At 40.4% G+C, this 18,971-nt stretch overlaps 2 protein-coding genes across 4 annotated transcripts in view; both read left to right on the forward strand.

The window, feature by feature from the left end:
- Window positions 1-8,780, forward strand: part of LYRM4 (LYR motif containing 4) — a 209,120-nt gene extending 200,340 nt beyond the window's left edge. For 2 of the 3 annotated variants that reach the window (XR_006279025.1, XR_006279028.1), the window contains one exon: window positions 8,649-8,780. The gene's annotated coding sequence lies outside the window, so the exon portion shown is untranslated. The remainder of the gene's footprint in view (window positions 1-8,648) is intronic. The other variant, XR_006279027.1, reaches the window with a different exon arrangement.
- Window positions 1,612-18,769, forward strand: RPP40 (ribonuclease P/MRP subunit p40). Its single transcript, XM_038388633.2, has 8 exons — window positions 1,612-1,941; window positions 8,649-8,793; window positions 11,608-11,676; window positions 13,220-13,315; window positions 14,769-14,894; window positions 16,569-16,767; window positions 17,044-17,178; window positions 18,356-18,769. Exons 1-8 carry the CDS (start codon window positions 1,612-1,614, stop codon window positions 18,552-18,554), a joined length of 1,299 nt encoding a protein of 432 aa, XP_038244561.2. The 3' UTR covers window positions 18,555-18,769.
- The last annotated feature ends 202 nt before the right edge of the window (window positions 18,770-18,971 follow it).

The raw sequence follows: 18,971 nt of genomic DNA on the forward strand, positions 1-18,971 counted from the left end.
TTACACTTATCACTCCTTTGTCCGCAGGTTGGCCATCTCTCATAGCAGTATTATGCTCCTTTGTTTCTCCCCTCTTGCTGCTCCACTCTAGCCAAAATGCCACTTGATGTGTCATCGTTCTCACCTCACTTTGTGTATCATTTCGGAGCTGTAAACATACAATTTTATGTCTGTGTGGCACAATATAGGCACATTAGCTGTTTGCTTCACATTTTGGAGGCTTCAACTATATATCCAATGTTTAGGAGGATGTAAATTGGATGTAGTAGTGACGTGGCCTAAGTTGTCAGTGTAGCAGTCACTCATGCAGAGAACCTAATTTTTCCTTTACCCCATACCATATGACGTGGCCTAAGTTGTCAGTGTAGCAGTCACTCATGCAGAGAACCTAATTTTTCCTTTACCCCATACCATATGACGTGGCCTAAGTTGTCAGTGTAGCAGTCACTCATGCAGAGAACCTAATTTTTCCTTTACCCCATACCATATGTAGTGATTTACCCCACTGTGACATGAATGCAAAATTAATTATGGAACAGCATAATTCCATAATTGAATTATGGAATTCCGCTTTGAATTCACATTGCACTGATATAAATAACTACAGAAGGTGCAACGGCCTAAAAACACAAATGACACATTGATCATGGATAGATTGATGCATTGTGCCAGCAGCACCCCAACCCCTTTCACTTCTCTGTTTTGCATTTGGTGAGACAATTAGCTTTTTTGTTCCCTTTAAAACTGATGACACAGTTCTTTAAACATCAAAATCACAGGTGAAAACGTTTAACTCTTTACTGAATCAACTCTTTAGTGGGTTACTACAGCAGGGTTACCTGCTGTAATAATTTTATTAAAAAGAAAAGGAGTACCCGTGGCACCTTAGAGACTAACAAATTTATTAGAGCATAAGCTTTCGTGAGCTACAGCTCACTTCATCGGATGCATTTTGAGTCTTAAGATAGTTTGTGTTTTTCTTAAAGCTTCAACTCCTGCAGTCAGTGATTAAATGGAAATATTAACTCACTGTTACCAATGCTTGCAATTTTTATCACAACTTTTGCAATATTTTGTATTTTTCCCTCTTAAACCTCCAGATGCTGGAGTCAAGTCATTCTGTGAAAATCTCAACTTTCATCTTGAAAAAAGGACGTTTCGAAGGCTGATGGTTGCAAAGAAATCCTTGAAAACATGACCCAAGTGTGCCTTAAAAGCTCACAAACCAGATAAATAAAAAGAACACCATTTTTTTAAAAAAAATAACCATCTCATGATTGTAAAGCAAATCTCATGATTCTTTCAGTCTGTTGTGATTCTTAACTGCTAGTGGCTGGCAAGGCTGCCAACAGCAAAACCAGATCCAAAAATGTTTAACCCTTGGTGGAGCAGGTAAGACAGGCCCTGGATGGGCTCCCCAGAAAGCAGCTTCTGACACAGTTTATGTAAGTGCTGGGTTACATTGTACCTTAAGTGCCCAGCCCTGTGTGAGTGACTGCACCCAGCCACGGCATCCAAGCCCCCCCAACCCTGCTCCCCCTGTTCTCTCCCTATTTTATCCGGGTTTGCACATGGGGAGGGCTGCAGCAACTTCGCCAGCTGTTACTGCGCATGCTCACCCGCTCGCTCAGTAATTACACGGGGAGGCAGAGCGGAGGCTACACCGGAAACAGCTGTTCTGAGTTTGGAAAGTCGCCGGAAGTCCCCGCTCTGCTCCGTCTGCCTGCCTGCTCGCGCCGCGGACGTGGGGCGGGGCGAGGTCGCCCCCAGCCGCTTCCTTATTGGCGGCTGCTGCGCGGCGCGCGCGGACTCAGGATGTCGGTTGCGCTGCGGCGGCTCCGCCAGACCCCGCGGCACCTGCTGGTGTGCGAGAAAAGCCACGTGCGGCACGAGCGCTCCCGGCACGCGGCGCACGTGCGGGGCCACGCCTACAACTGCCGCGTGAGCGCGGGGCGGTGGGCGGCTGTGGGGGTCGGGGGTTCTCTGTCAGCGAGCGGTTGGGGAGCGGGAAGGGCCCCCCCCCCCCCCGGGCTCCTCCGGCTCGCTGGCTGGAGAGGGCGCTCGGCGTCTGCCTCCCAGCCCCGCTTCTGGGTGGCCTGTCAGGGGCCGGGTTCCTAGCCGCCCTCTGCTGGGGCAAGCCCCTGGTGTAGACAGGGCTCTGCTGCCACCCCTGCGCTACAGGGGACTGTAGGTCTGCCCAGCTGCATTATAAGTGTAGGCCAACGTGAGGGGTCTTCCCCAGTGTAACCTGCTGAGTTTGCTCGTGGGGCTGGTGCACTTGTCTAGTGTAGACAAGGCCCCGGGCCTGGCTTGCCCTTAAAATTTAGGGCAGCACAGCCGCAGCACTCAGGAGTGTGAAAAATCCTGAGCCTAGCCCTGCGCTGACCTAACCGCTGTGTAGACCACTCTGGGAAGGGGCCCCTCAACCTAGCTCCTGTCCTGTGGGGAGGTGGAGTTCCTGCACCAACGGGGAAAACCGCTTCAGTTGGTGGTGGTTGCATCTCCGCTACGGTTTATGCCGGCCTAGTTACAGTGGTAATTATGCTGCTATAGTCTCTGTAATGTAGACATGGCCTTAGTCTGATATACTAACAACCCAAAATCTACCAATGGTGTACATACTGATCTCTTTTTTTTTCCCTCCTTCTTCAAAAAAAAAAACAAAATCCTAAAATTAAAATAGCTGAGCAACAGCCTCCTTTTTGTGTAAAGGTTTGTATTGCCAATTTTTCTATGCACATCCGCTCCATTGATTATTCCAGCTCAGCTCTTGGGGCAGTTCTTCACGGATGGATGAATAAAGTTGTGTGTGACTATTTCCCCCCCCCTTTTTTTTTTTCCTTTGCAGAGTGATAGATTTTTAAAACAAAGAGCAAAAGCCCCCTAAACTTGATATGGTATTTTCAATCCCCAGCAAAACACTTTTTCTCCCATCCAGTTTATAATTTGTCAGTGGGATTGTAGTTCATATTTTTAATCTAATCATGTCCTTTTAGAATATCATTTGGATGAAATGATGATATATCAAGCTGGTAAAAACAAAAAAAAAATTCTTACCACTTCTCTACTGGCACCTAAGGCTTTGAAATTGGTTATCCAACAAGATAATGTTGACAGTGAAAGGAAAAGATTAGTGTTTACCAACTGGTAGGTTTTTGGTATTTTAGTCTAAGGCCAGGTGTAAGCTCAGAAATTTATTTCTGTCACTAACAGAAGTTGGTGCTATAAATGATATTACCTCACCCACCTTTTCTCTATAATTCTATGTATGCATTTCTGAGATGATGCTTTAAAAGGGCATGTAGTTGCTTCTAGAATGCCTCTTATGCTGGGACTTAATTTAACCAAACTGGATCCATTATTGGTCTGCAAGTTGCTGAGTTTCAAAAACTCCAAAACTTGCATCATATATAGCTGTTAAATATGATTTATTGAACAAGGTGTCAAAAACAGATAAACAAGTCAACAGCAGATAGGTATTATGATGCTTTCTTGAGGCAGTCCAGAACTGTAAGTGACCCTGTTATCCTTTCTGCCTTAGCGAAAGGAGGTTTGGTTGGTGGTCTTCTGTGTGACAGCTCCCTGCCACCACAGTCTCCTGTTAGCTAGCCAAAAAAAACTCCTTAGGATGCTGCCACCCCACACTGGGCCTTGCAGGTTAATCCTTGATGTACTACAATATCGAACTCTCCAGAAGTATCTCTGTGCAGCATCCAGCCCAGTCACTGGATGCTGACAGAACTACCAACTCTGCTGCCGCCAAAGAGAGAGACTACATACCAGCCTTCTGGTTCGGCTGAGGATGCACACTTCTCTTTATTATAACAGCACTGAGATTAATTTATAATAAAGCAAAAGTAAGTTTATTATAAAGAACAGAGATTTAAGTGAAATTAAGCAGAGATAATAGAAACAGAAAATGGTTACAAATGAAACAAAAGTATAATGTGTTTCTGAGAATATATGTAACCTTAGCAGGCTCCATACTTTGTCTAAAGCAGTTTTCTCACCTACAGCTACTTCTCAGCATCATCAACTCATCTGGTTTGAGATCCACTGTTCATAGATACAAAGAGCACTGACCTCTTCGTTCCCTCAGTTCTGGAGTACCAAAATGTCCTTTTGCTGCTTATGTTCCCCAAAATTCATAGTCTTTGTCCCAAGAGTCAGGCTGATTCCCTGAGGTCCAGATTATGAGGTGTCCTCTGGTGTGCTGATGCCATGCTATTGCCTCATCCTCTTGATAACTGGTGTTTACCTCAGATGCAAATGAAAGGTCCATTGTCTCTGGCATCCCTGTGCTCAGTTTACATTACCACATCCACCCTGACTAAATTGGCCTTCAACATTGGTTCTCCACTCCACTCCCTTCTCTTCATGTGCCAGTATATATTTATACCTGTATCTGTAATTTTCAGTCCGTGCATCTGAAGAAGTGGGTTTTTTACCCACGAAAGCTTATGCCCAAATAAATCTGTTAGTCTTTAAGGTGCCACCAGACTCCTCGTTGTTTTTGTGGATACAGACTAACATGGCTACCCCTCTGATAATAGACACAGGCGAATCAACATTCCCTTTGTCTAGGACAAACTTGATCAAATCTGCTCCCAGAACTTATTGTAGAAACATATTTCCAGCACACACAACTCTTTATAGTGCAAGCATGAATCATCATGCGATGATATTAATGACTACTATGTCACCAGCTTTCACTTGATACTTCACACAACACTCTTTACAGAAAATACCATGACAGCAATGTGGTAGATGTAATGAGTGTGTCATTGGAATTGAAATAGGGACAGAAAAGGGCAACAAAAATTATTAGGGGTATGTAACAACTTTCATAGGAGGAGAGATTAAAAAGACTGAGACTTTTCAGCTTGGAAAAGAGATAAGTAAGGGGGATACGACAGATGTCTATAAAATCATGACTGGTGTGGAGAAAGTAAATAAGGAAGTGTTATTTACTCCTCATAACACTAGAACTAGGGGTCACCAAATAAAATTAATAGGCAGCAGTTTAAAACAAACAAAAGGAAATATTTCTTCACACAATGCACAGTAAAACAGTGGAACTTCTTGCCAGAGGATGTTGTGAAGGCCAAGACTATAACAAGGTTCAAAAAGGAACTAGATAAGGTAATGGAAGATAGGTCCATCAATGGCTATTAGCTAGGATGGACAGGGATGGTGTCCTTAGCCTCTGTTTGCCAAAAACTGGGAATGGGCTACAGGGGATGGATCGCTTGATGATTACCTGATAATTCCCTCTGAAGCACCTGGCATTGGCCACTGTCAGAAGACAGGATACTGGGCTAGATGGACCTTTGGTCTGACTCAGTATGGCCGTTCTTTATGTCAGGCCTGATAGGATTTACAGAACAGTGGACCATCTGCCATTGGCACTGAGGGCCTGTTAGGGTCACAATATAGTTTTTAGACTCGTGCGTAAGATATTTGTAAATTTATCTTCCTGGTTCCAGCAGTACCTAAAGCCCGGGTCCTGCAAACTACTGCACAGAGCCAGAACCCCATTGAAATCAGTGGAGTTCCATGTGGGTGTAAGGATGCAAAATTGTGTCTGAAGATTAAAAGTACCAAGCTTACAAGTGACTCCTTGTGGGTGGACCCCGTTGGTCACACAGAGCATTATCTGGAATGGGGCCTAAGATTTCATGCAAACATCTGTAACAAAAGATTTGAAGGCGATAGCTTCTCTCTTAGAATCAAATTGATTTGCATATTGCAGCAGCAAGTAAGCAAGTTGTAGTTGTGTTTACTAAACCTCCTCTGGCTTGGCTGTGAAATTAAATGATCACTTGCTTTTCTGGCAAAATTAAGTAACTGCAGTTAAACCATCTGAATGTTGTTGAAAAACTCAAATCCACTCTGTCCCCTCCCTTGTCACCACAGATCCCTGTGTGACTTTGGAGGCCCCTCAGTGCCAACTAGCAGAGAGCACAACATACCATAACTCATATCAGGCCTGACACTCTCATTGCCCTAACATAATGTGGTCATAATCTGTATCTAAATGGTGTTGTGTAAAGTGCCATAGCAAACTGTTAACATGCTGGTCCTGAAAATCATTGCATGATGCATGTATGGCGTGTGTACAAAGAGTTAGAAATGCGTGCTGAAAATATGTTCTTAAAACGTATTTGGAAGGCAGCACATAAAGCCCAGCCTTACCTAGGCAAAGGAATGCGTTTTTACTTGTCTGGCCAGCTTGCTCACAGAGGACAATGAAAAGTATATTTACATATAAGGTAAACAAAGCCATCAAACTAGCAAGTGGGGAGATGATCGCTTAATGATCACAATGGGGGATGGAGGCTGTACCTTCCTGGCTCTTGAAATGGAGACAATGAACTTTGGGGTAATATAAGGGGGACAAAGAGAGATTTGAGTCATCTGTCACTGAGGAACTTAGGGGTCAGTGTCCTCTGAGCCTATGAAAACTCTCTTGGCCTAGAAGGCAAGCATAGCTGGAAACTGACTATAGATAAGAAACCTGCTTAGAAAAGGGAACTTGCTGAAATGAAGTTTGCCACAAGAATGCATGTTTTGTTTTGTTTACTTGTAACCATACCTGTTTTTTTATTCTTATTTATTATCACTTAAATTTGTTCTTTGTTAACAAACTTATTGTTGTTTTATTACAAAACCATCTCAGTGCTGTGTATTAAATTGGAGAGTGAATCCTCAGCTAACCTAACAGGCTGATGTGCATGTGATCTTTTTTGGAGGCAGCAAACCTAATAATTTCTGGGAGTGTCCAGTGAGAGGGACTGGATACGGCAAAGAGATGTGTCTGTGGAACTTGGGAACTGGGGTCCACTGGTTGTTACATGCAAAGCAAGTTTTGGACTGGCAGAGTCCTGTAGAGTTTACTGGTGAAGAAGAAAAGCTGGTGTGTCAGGTCTCTGACACATTACTTGGCAGCAGCAAAGCTCTCGCTTGCTGGGTCTGAGAGGGGGTGACACAGTGGCTTACAGTTCTGGGTACCCGAACAGAAGTATCACACCCTGATTAGAAAATTAATGGATAAAACATTTTAACTAAGGTTCAGCTTCAGGCGTTCTCAGCAATACAGTTCTCCCGAGTCTCACCCCTCCTTTCTTCAAAAGCACTACTTTTGTGTTATTGTCAACAAGGTCTATCACTCTCTTCCGAAGGGCAGCTCAGTGCTGCCATGTCAGACTCAGCCTATTCCCAGCTCCCCTGTATTCTATTCTGTATGGGTTCTTATACTATGCTCATCACCTTAGTATCTGAGGACTAGATGCACAAAGATACGTAGACACCTAAACATCAAACTTTGGCGCCTAAGTCCCAATTTTACGCTCTAATGCAATTCACAAAACTCCAGCCAAACCCTGTAGGTGCCTAAACTCACTCAGCATCTAAATTTTCAGGCTAAAAATTACATAGCTACTTAGTTTCTGCTTCTGGGCCTGCACACTGCTGCCTTGCTCTAACTATCTGGAATCCTGTTCCCTGCCAGAGCAACCTATGAACTGGGGAAGATAGGTGTTCACTTTCCTAACTTGCTGGTGGAACTTGATCCAGTAGGTGTGCTCAGAGGCTGCTTACCAGATTGGATCCCATTTAAAATCTAGTGTTTGGTTATAACTTTTAGCCCAGTGGTTAGAGCGCTCACCCAGGAGGTGGAAGACCTAGGGTCCAGTCCCCTTGCTCCATTGACTAATTATTTAGCTGCAATGAAACAGCTTCAGCATGAGAGATTGGGGGAGCTCTGTATCAGAATATCCCATAGCTCAGTGGTTAGAGCACTTGCCTTAGAAGTGGGAGACCCCTCTTGAAATCCTGGTAGAGGGGGGAATTTTGAACCTAGGTCTCCCTCATCTTGGGTGAGTGCTCTAACCACTGGTCATAATGTAGACAGCAGCAGCACCTCCTCTTTTGATTGTCTTGTATAGCATTGTGTGCCCTCCTGTTTCATTCTCATAAGAAACACAGTAGGACCTAATCTGCTTGAATTTGGGAGAACAGCCGTGCTACATTGAATGCACCTGATCTCATCTGAGATTTTATGGATCAAGGAGGCTTTTTTTGGGGGGAAGGGAGGTGTTAAATCTGTTTCTTACACTATGGAATGTATTTGTTTTAAAAATGGACCAAATCCTACACTGATTTCCATTCATGCATGGGCATAACTAAGGACAGATTTAACCCATTATGTGGTAAATGCCCCAAATAGCAAAGGTAAAAAAGCATTCAGAACAGATTTTAAACTAACCTTTATTTTGTCTTAAAACCATACCCTTTGCAAAACCATGCTGTGCAATAATGTCCCTTTCTGTAATGCTTTAAATGGCACTGTACTGTGTATAAACTATGCAAAATAGAGAACTGAGTCCTACACAATAAGTTTTGATAACTGAAACTCTAGGCCATCTGGGGTGGGGCTAGCTTAAAATTAGTAATGTGCTGAATTTGTCTCTTGCTATTTGGGGCATTCACCCATCGACAGATACCTTTTACTCTTTTATTTTATGTGCTGATCTCTTTGAGGAGCTGAATTTTTGTTTGCTTTTTTCTTTTTTTCAGCCCTGTTTTGTAATTTCGATTATCTGTTTTTATGTAAGATCTAATTTGCATTACACATATGGTCTGAATAGGTGTCATTTTTGATCCCTGAATGCGGAATTCTTCCAGAAGCACTGAAAAGAGTTATCACAGACATTGGAGAGTATTACTTGGTGAAGAATTTATCCCTTCATGAATTGGTTACACATGAATTTATCAATACATTTGTGAAGAAAGGTAAGGGGGAGCTAAAAATACATACAGTGAATATGAATGAAACCAAATGTCTTGGCAGTGCTTCCTGGAATACTAAAAAGTGCTTGTGATAACATCAGGGGTTTTTTTTTTCTTTGAGTTTTTTGGAATGTGACATTCTTGGCATTTGGAAGAGAAGAACAAATACAGAAGTCTGCATCACTCTCCTCTTCTCTCTGCTCCCTGGAAAATAGGCTATTATACCTGTTATAGTGCAGAGGAGAAAGGTTAGTGATAGAAGAAATGGTGGAGGATGGACAGAAAACAGGGCAAGAGAGCAAGGTCACTGTGGTTCTTTTAAAAATTGAATTTCCTTAATTTTTTAAGGGTGGGAGAACTAAACAAAGGGAATCCTGTAGTACACTCAGATCAGTTTATTCTGTTCCTCGTTAGAGTTCTTGGACAATGTACGCTGCTCCTGACAGTGCTTACCTTTGCAGCAGCTTTCCCCACATAATTCTTAACAGGAATGGTCTCATAAACACTAGCAAGAGAGTAAAGCATTAAACATTTTAAAGCAATAATTCCAAGATTTCAGAATGATATTCTTTGGATTCTAGCTCTAGAGGGCTTGAGGTAACAGTTATTTAGGGTGTGTCTACAGTGCAAAAAAAAGTGTTCTGAACTTGGATTAGCTAACTGCGATAGCTAATTTGTGTGAAAATAGCAGTGAAGACACAGTAGCTTGGCTTTTACTCAGGTTAGCAGCTCAAATTAAAATCTATAGGAAGAGGAGCCTCACTGCTAACCCAAGTTAAAAACCAAGTTGCTGTATCTTCACTGATATTTTAATACAAGTTAGCTACCATAGGGTAACTAATCCAAGTTAAGAACACACCTTTTTTTGTAGTGTAAACATATAGTAAGGCAGTTCTGGGTTGCAACCCAGTACTGGGTCACGGCATGTAAGGCACTGTGTCTCCTTGCTCTGGTCAGCACCGCCAACCGAGACATCCCGTCAGCGGTGCTGCCCAGCTAAGGCAGGCTAATGCCTACCTTTTCCGACACCATGCTGTGCCCCGGAAGCGGCCAGCAGCAGGTCCATCTTCTAGGTGGGGGACATGGGGCTCCATCCGCTGCCCCCGCTCTGAGCACCGACTCCGTACTCCCACTTGTCAGAAACCGGCCAACGCTAGCTGGGGCAGTGGAGGAGGGGTACTGGCGCGGTGCTTGCAGGTGAGAATCTTGTGTAGCCACTTGCACGCCTCCACGTAGGAGCCAGACCTGTTGCTGGCCACTTCCGGGGCACAGCACAATGCCAGGACAGGTTGGAAGCCTGCCTCTGCAGCCCAGCTGCACAGTTGACTGGGAGCTGCCGGAGGTAAGCCCGCGCCCCAACCCCTGCCCCAGCCCTGAGTTCCCCCCCCAAACCCAGAGCCCCTTCCTGCTCCCCAAACCTCTCATCCCCAGCCCTACCACAGAGCCCGCACCCCCAGCCCAGAGCCCTGACCCCTTCCTGCACCCCAACCCCCTGCCCTGGGTTGTGGGCATCAACAGTTTTCTTCAACTGGGTCCCCAGAAAAAAAGTTTGAAAAACCATTGTTCTAAGGTACAACAAGCATTGAGGTGTGTTTGTACATGGGTGAAAGGGAGAAGCAAGATGTTTAAAATCAAAAGTCTTATTAAGGTTTGAGATCTCCTGACCTATCAGGAATAAGAAAAGATGAACATGTGTAAGGCCTGTGGCATTCTTTACAGGAATGGAATAAAGGAAGTTTAGCCCTGGTGCTCTAGCTCAGTTTCATTTGAGTAATTACAGTCTGCCTACCTGAATTCTCCTTGCACTTTCAATTGGGTATGAGTTATGGTTTGCTTTATGTCCTGAACTGTAGTGATGTATTGCTGTTATTGTTTGTTTGCAGTTGTCTTCCAGCCTAGAGGTGACTGCATTTCAGATATTAGTGAAGTGTTTCTTCTCCATGTAGTTTCTAATCATCTTGTGAAGTTCTGGGTCTTTTGTTAAATGTCATTATAGAGATATTAATTATGAATAAAATCTGCAAGTTCCAAAGAGGGCATGTAAATCTGCACATAGAAATGGTTTCTCTCTCTGGTCCTTCTTCCATCTTGAACATCAAAGATGGAACAACATGTCTCCTGCCTTTGATATTTGAGGAAAAGGCATGTTGATGGCAGACATCCACCACTTTGTTGATGCCAAAAAGTTCCCTGTTACTTAGGACTCAATCGTGGAGCAAAGCATTTTTTCAAATAAGCTGATTTTAAAGGAAAGTAGTTGTCCCTCCGTTAAGGATTAATTACTTGCTAAATTTAGGACCCTCTTTCTTGCTGCTCTTATTCTCTTGACTAGTACTTGTGCCAGCAGTTCCTATTCGAGCAATGGGACCACTCATGTGCCAAAATTATAGGACTGGGCTCTTGATTTTAGAAGATGAAGGTGGTTGTCGTACACGACTGGAAAAAAAATGTCCACAATAACAACATCATCCTCTTTATTTTTCAATGTGACCCAATATCTGAAAAATGGTTGGACCAAATTTTTTTCTAATTTGGTGAAAAGAATCACTTCCAGGTTGAAATAAAGTGTTTTAAGTTTGGGCCTGGAGTGAATTTCATCTGGGTTATAAAATGCTGAAAATGTCACTGTCATCTTTGTAGAGGCAAAATGAAAGTACCATAGTGGGAGAAGGCTAGTTACTTTCAGTGCAGAAATCAAGTGGGATCTAAACAGCAACTGACTTGTTTATTATCTTGAGATGAGTCTAACTTAAATATTTCCAGTATATCTTTTGAGAATTGTATAACCTTGTATTTTACTGTTCCTTTGTGTTAAAGGTTCATGCTATGCTCTTACGTACAACACAAAAATTGATCAAGATAATGCTGCTGCTCTACTACCAACTGGTATGAATTCATACTGTTCATTATACATAGACATTGACTAATGCCTTTGATTTGTTTTGTTTTTACTTAGGTTTTTGAAAAAGATACTGTCGACTGGAAAAATCATGAGTCCTTTTCTTTACCTATGTTTACTAGTAATTATTAAAATGAAATATTAAAAAAATTAGTTACTCTTTGTTATTCATACTCTTGATTTATTTCATTTCTTACATCATGGACAGTAAACTCAATTAAGTCAATTTCACTTTTACTTATCATTTCAAACGGTCAGTGCTGCAAATCTTGGGTTGCTAATGCTGTAGAGGAATATTTTTGCGAAAACTCTTTTCACTGGAATTAAAAAAACAGCATTTCTGTTTGTCTGAAACTTTATTAAAGGCTGTTTTTTACAAACTCTAAAATCGAAACCATTTTAAGTTGATGCTGCCCCCTTAAAAAATATAGGTCAGGTGGTTTTAGTATATTTCTCAAAATACTATGATATATTTAGTACTTAAAAATACTGAGTAATACTTCTCTCAGAATATAATTAAGCATTTTACACTGAGTAATGGAGAGCTTTGTTTCGTTTCACTGTTTTCCAAACATCTTGAGATTTCAACATATTATACAATACATATTACATCAATTACAGTAAAAATGTAAATCTTTTCATATCCTTTTATTTTTGGTCTCATTTGCTAATTATCATAACCCAGTTGCCCCAAAAAAAGCAAGTGTTTGGCAGAGCACAAGTAAACTGAAATTCTTCATGTAAGCTCTTTGCAGTAGGGATATCATCTTTTGTAAGTATATATAGCCACTAACCCATTGGAAATCTGATCCTGATTGTGGTCTCTGGGTGCTAGCAACATGTAAATGTTTCAAAATAATATTCACAGCCATTCTGGAGTCCATGATTTAGACACTGTGTGATATCACAGTTCAGTCCTTTTTGACACTCATTATTATTATTTTGTGGTAGTGTCCAAAGACCCTAGCCAGGATTAAGGGCTCCATTATGCTAAATGCTGTACAGCGGCAAAGGATGGCACCATCAATGCACCAAAGTGTTTTCAGTCTAAGCCGCAAACCTTCAGACACTTGTGTGCTTAACTTTACTCACCAGAGTAGGCCCATTGAAGTCAAAAAGTTTAAAGTACAGCAGTCGCTTCAAGCATGTGAGTGTTTGTAGAATCAGCGTCTAATTAAACACAAGATTCAATAAATGAATATAGCAAACACTAGGGAATAGCTGGGAGGAGGGAAGATACGGGTGACGGTAGTAACATGGCAAAATTACATAGGGTAATTGCACCACTCAGGAATTATGTTATTTAGGGTTCACTCATGCTAATTCATAAGACATTTTTTGACAACCAACAATAATCTTTTTCAAGGGTTACTCTTTGTGATCCATTTAACTGGAACTGAAGGAGCCTGGATTACATTACTAATACCTAGTGATCCAGGTTTAACTTTATACAGCATGAGACTCTCAAAGACTTAAAAGGGATCTATGGAAGTGATAACTGGTACTAACAAAAATCCTTGTTGCTCGTAGGAAAACTAATTATATCCGTAGACAAGGACACATATGAGGAACTTGGACTACAAGGTCGTCCATCTCAGTATTCTGGTAAAAAAGTCATGAGATATAGTAAGTATTGTTTACACTAACAGCATCTATTCTAATATTAATATCCATTTATAAAGTGTCTTAATAGGATACCAAACTATCCGAGTTTAAGCTTTGATTCCTCTAAATTTGGTTAATCTCTGGGATGTTTTCTCCCTGTGTACACACACCATACACATTTTGAGAGAAGTATGTAAACTACACAAGTAACAAGAAAAGCACAAATAGAACATATATATTTAATATCTCATTGATATTGTAAGAACTTAATTTCTGCATTTCTTTATTTATTTTTAATTATATATCCTATGTATTGCAATAATGTAGGATGTGAGCATTTTTGCATTTTGTATACTGTATGCAATCTCTGTATCTTTGTCACAAAACAATGTGTGTCTTCCCCCCCCCCCCCCCCCGGAAACATAAATCTGTCACATCTTCACAGCAGAAAAACAAAAAACCTTAATGAAAGCTTGCACCTAGTAGAATGCTGAAGAAACTGCAAAGAAAAAACCTAAACTAGAGAGAGTGGATTTTGTTTTGTGTGTTTGTGACACTTAAAATTTTTCTCAGGCAAATTATCCTTTAAATAGCCTCAATGCCTTGCACACGGTAAAGAAAATTTGCAGTTCTTAGCAGATATCCTGTGGACATGCTTAGTGATTTGTAAAAAATCAGTCATAACTCTTAGTTCATATCCTCCCCCGCAAACCTAGAAGGGCCATACATATTGAAAGCTAATTACAAGCAAAGATTAACTTTGAGTGCTGTTGGCTTTAAGTTATCTGCCTAAAAACTAGGAGCAAAATAGGAAATAATGCTAATTCATTGAACTTAAAAAAAGCTCAATAAAATTGCTTCAGGATTTGTTTGTTTTTTTAAATTCATCTTTGGATTGGGACCAATGGGTGTGGGAAAACAGGCTCATAATGGAAACAGTGCTGAAGCCATAAGTATGGCTTTTGCTGGTACTGTAAGCTATGGCTTTTTCCTTAAATGCCAATGGTCTGTTGCCAGTATTTTTTTTCAAGCCACTATTTTGGCATGACAGCTCCCCTTTTCTCATTTCCCTCACAAAAGTGAGCTGCTCATTGCTGGTTTTTAGAAAACAGATAACTTTAAAAAAAAAAAAAAAAAAAAAAAACCAGACAAACAAAACCCCACAACTTTCCCTTGATTTCTGCACAGTGAAGCTGAGACACAAGCAGAAAAGTTAACAAAAGGCAGCAGTGTAACATCTTCTACATCAGCATAAAGAGAGAAAAATTTTCATTTGCAAAATGGAGAGCAACAGCTATATGACTAAGATTTTGAGAAAGTGCTACAAGGCGTGGAGGGTTAACTTAAAAGGAAAAACAAAGTGTATACATAAAAAGTAGTTGACAACGTATTCTAGTACTCTGATAACTCTCATAGAATCTGAATATTAAAGCTGAGCTCTGTTGAGTAAAATTTGCCCATTCATCTTTTACAGTTGTTACCATTGACTTGACTGACTCGGCCTTTGATCCTGATAGTAAGAAACATAAAAGAGTGCTTTGGGCCTTGAAAGAGAAGAAACCTTTAGAATTTGATTTTCTGCTGTCCTGGCATAACGCAGGTAATAAGAATGAACTAGAATATTAACTATGGATGACATAAAATTAGATGGATCAGGTAATATCTTTTATTGGACCAATTTCTGCGGTGAGAGAGACAAGCTTTCTAGCTTACAAAGAGCTCTTCCTCAGGTCTGGGCTGTGTGAAGAGCTCCGTGTAAGCTACAAAGCTTGTCTCTCTCTCACCAACAGAAGTTGGTCCAATAAAAGATATTACCTCACCCATCTTGTCTCTGTAATATCCTGGGACCAACACAGCTACAACAACACTGCATACACCAATAATTAGATATCATTCTTGTTTGGGTTGTAAACTTGTAATATAGTGGCATTTTGTTACTTAAAGAACAAACTTTTGTTGATGGCACCTCAAAGGTGCAGTGACATGAAGTAAAATTTGTCAGGAAGAAAACTGCAAATGCTGTTTGATTTTGAAATTAGCGTACAACCACTGTATGTCCTGCTATTAGCTTTTGTAAGGCTGGTTAAAAATTTTCCATTGAAACTGGTTTTTGACCGTTTTTTTTATTTTTTATCAAACATTTGAAAGTACTGCAGTGGTGCCTCATGGGAGTTGTAATTTGTTTGCCTCATGTCCCCATTTTCCTCTATAGGCCAGGCTCATTGGCCTGGCTTCGTCTGCCATGATTGACTGCCTCCCCTCTCCAAAAGGGGAAACTGTGGTACGCTATAGGAGTTGTCCAACATCTACCAGGAAGCCTGGCCTATAAAGGAGAATGGGAGCACAAGGCACTGTGGCAGTATTTCCAAGTCAAAATATTTTGGTTTTCCACAGAAATTTTTTAAGTTTTGAATTTCTGCTGAAAATTTGAAATTTTCCATGGGGAAAAGTTACCATTTTTCAAGCAGCTCTATACTGTTCCTCTGACATGTAGAGTACAAGCCCTCTTGTTGGTGACCTATGTAGAGCATCTCTTCAGGAACAGACTGCAACTATCTTTTTCAGAAGGAGACTTAGTATTGTTTTTCTCCTTTCATCCAGGGATCTCAAAGTGTAGGCAGGGACACTATAAAAATTGTTTTTTACCAATTGGATATCTTGCTTATGAGTTTGTTAATATATCTGGAAGAGATGGTGTGGGAGGAAAGAGGACAGACTCAAAACACATTAGTGATAAACTATATTCAGATGGGGATGTTCTATTTGTAATAAACTGTCATTTAAGCCTCTAAATCTGGTTAATGTTTCGGTGGGATGATCAGACTCATTTGCATTTTTATAGAGAAAGAACAAGTGGAAAAGCTTAATTTTTCCTTTCCTATGGCTATGTATTTGGAAACATTAAACAAACACTCATCCTTGAAGATGTTCTGTAATACATGAGTTTAATTTTTATTTTGACCAGAGTGAACTGCCTTAACTGTTGCTAATGACAAATTGAACTATACAAATATGGCTCAATAAGGTTTCTCTATAGAGCTTGCTGGATCTGAAACTGTACTTCATTTCCAAGAAAAGAGGAGATGAAAAATCTAGGGCTCTGGCACAGGTAGATAAACAGCATGTAAGCAGTTTTAATTTTAGCACATCATATAGAGCATCTTGCACATCTTTCTTTCTTTTACAAATAAATGTAAAGGTTTGTTTAATTTGATACTCAATATTCCTTTGGTGTTGGAGTTTTATAACAACTTTTTGTGGTCTGAGTTGTTAGGTGCAGAAGGATCAACACTGGTGTCATACTTTTCCAAAAATCAAATACAAGCCCATCAACCAAAAACAACATTCAGCACATTAAGAAATTTGCAGTGTCCAGTGCTCTATAGTAATGAACTGCAAGGAAAGCTGGAAGAGTCATGCAGTGCACAGGAACTATTTGAATGGCTAGGTGCCGTTTGCAACAAAGTTGGTTTGTAAGTATCTGAACTTGCCTTTTTTAAATATTAAAAAAAAAACAAATATAGCCATAATTTTCTACCTTTGATACCTGCCAATAGGCACTTCAGTCTTTAGATACCTTAAATAAGTGACTTGATTTTTCACAGGTGCTCAGCACTTCTGAAAAGCAGACCATTTATTTAGAACTCTAAATGTATTTAGGTGCTTCATGGTTGATGCACAACTCTGAAAATGGTAGTGTTGGTGTAGAAAATTTGCACGATCCTCATCCAGATTCTTTCTGTTTTCAGAGACAACAAGTCATTTAGCTTCTTATCAACCTATTGCTGTCCTCAGCCCAGCACAGTAGTGGAGCAAGCCTATTTATGCACAATCACTGGCTTTATACTCCCAGAGAAGATAATTCAGTTACTGGAACAACTATGGTAAGGGCCATCAGAGGTACATTATTATAAAATATTTACAATTTTAATATTTTTCCCCTCCAAAGTGTTTTACAAAGACTAATCTTCAGCACCCCAGAGAGGTAAGTAAAGGATATCATCCCCAATTTACATATAAGGAAACTGAAGCAAAGAGGTTAAGGCCAAAATTATCAAAAGTGACAACTGATTTTGAATATCTCAGCTTTGGGGGACCCAACTTTGAGATATTCTAGTTTTTGGGTTTTTTTAAGTGTTAAGCAGCCACATCTCTAGTTGAAGTTGTGGGAGCTCAGCATTTATGAAAATTAGACCCAACGTACGTCATATTGGACAAGTCACAGCCAAATTTTCAACTCCTACAGCAAGTCACGCTGAGCTTTGATTAAAACACAGATTTTCTGGCTCCCAGTCTTAAGACCACTGGACAATGCCTGGCCTTTATTAATATCAGTTTATGATTTGTAGTCTGGTTCCCTTCTGGTGACTGAAGTACTAATCCACAAAAAGAGTCCATTCACCAGATTTTCTTTCCATATGTCTTCCACACTGACGTTGGATTGTTCTATTATCCCAGTCACAAATAATGCCAATTCCCTACAAGATGGTGGCTGCCAGAGGCCGCTCAGAAAAGCTGATTTCTATTTTAAAAAAAAAACACCAAACAAACAAGTATTTTTAATTAAAGTACAGCTCACAGTTACATGTGTCAAAGTACATGATACAATATAAATCTTCAGGGATGAAGTTCTTCATTGTGAAATGCCATTTGGTCCCATTTCTTTGTTTTTCGTTCAGTTTTACATAAACAGTTAACATTAAAATATTTAAACTGAGCAGTCTCATAAATATTTTAATTTAAGGTAATATTAAGGGTCTGAAGGAATGCTAGAGCCTCAGTGCCTCAGCAGGAAAACTACAACCCTTTGTGCTCTCCGGATGTACCTTCTAAAATGGTGTGACACAGTTGGAATTTCTCATATAAAACACATTTGTTTTCCAATAAGATGCTCATTACACTAGTGGGTGTCCCACATTTCAGTAAACCCAAGAGTGATTTTTAACTCCATTAGTTATACATTTCAGTTAAGTAGTTAGGTCTCTAATTCCATTCTGGTGTACTTCAATATAATTTATTATTCCATTCTAATTAGAAGTTAATGTATTTTTTCTTTTCCAGTTGCTATTTTGAGGAACCAAAATTGGCTCAGTGGGTGACCTTAACCGTGCATGGCTTTGCAGACAGCCCTGTTTCCTGGAGAGAAAGTGAACACGGTTTCCAAAAGGGAGGAGAGAACTTGTACAATTTTGTTGTTTTTAGGAGCCTGGACTATTGGCTTCAAATGGCTGTTGGAGCAAATGATGATTGCCCACCTTAAAAGTTCTGCCTGTAGGGAAGTTTCTTAAAAAGAATTATCTGAGATGTGCTCACAAAATATCAGACAATTAATTAGCCATTGAAAGGATCTATGTATATAGGAAGTTTTTCATGTTAGCATCATATTGCTTCCACATGACAAGTGGAGAAGTCTTGTTTACCGGAATGTGTATTTTTGTCAAATATCTATTTTTAATAAAAAGTGAAATCTTGTTATATATTCCACAAATGTGTAATATTGCCAAAATGATAAATGGTTTTCTAAATCATGGCCTTCTGTGTTAAAAACAACAACAAACAAACAAACAGCACACCCTCCACTATTCAGATACCAGGAACAGAAATTTCACCTTCCAACAAAGAAAGAAATTATACTAACAACAAGGGATCTGCAGTCTGGGAAAGTTCTTAGCCCCTA

The sequence above is a fragment of the Dermochelys coriacea genome, chromosome 2, assembly GCF_009764565.3.
Source record: "Dermochelys coriacea isolate rDerCor1 chromosome 2, rDerCor1.pri.v4, whole genome shotgun sequence".
NCBI classification, from domain to species: domain Eukaryota; kingdom Metazoa; phylum Chordata; order Testudines; family Dermochelyidae; genus Dermochelys; species Dermochelys coriacea.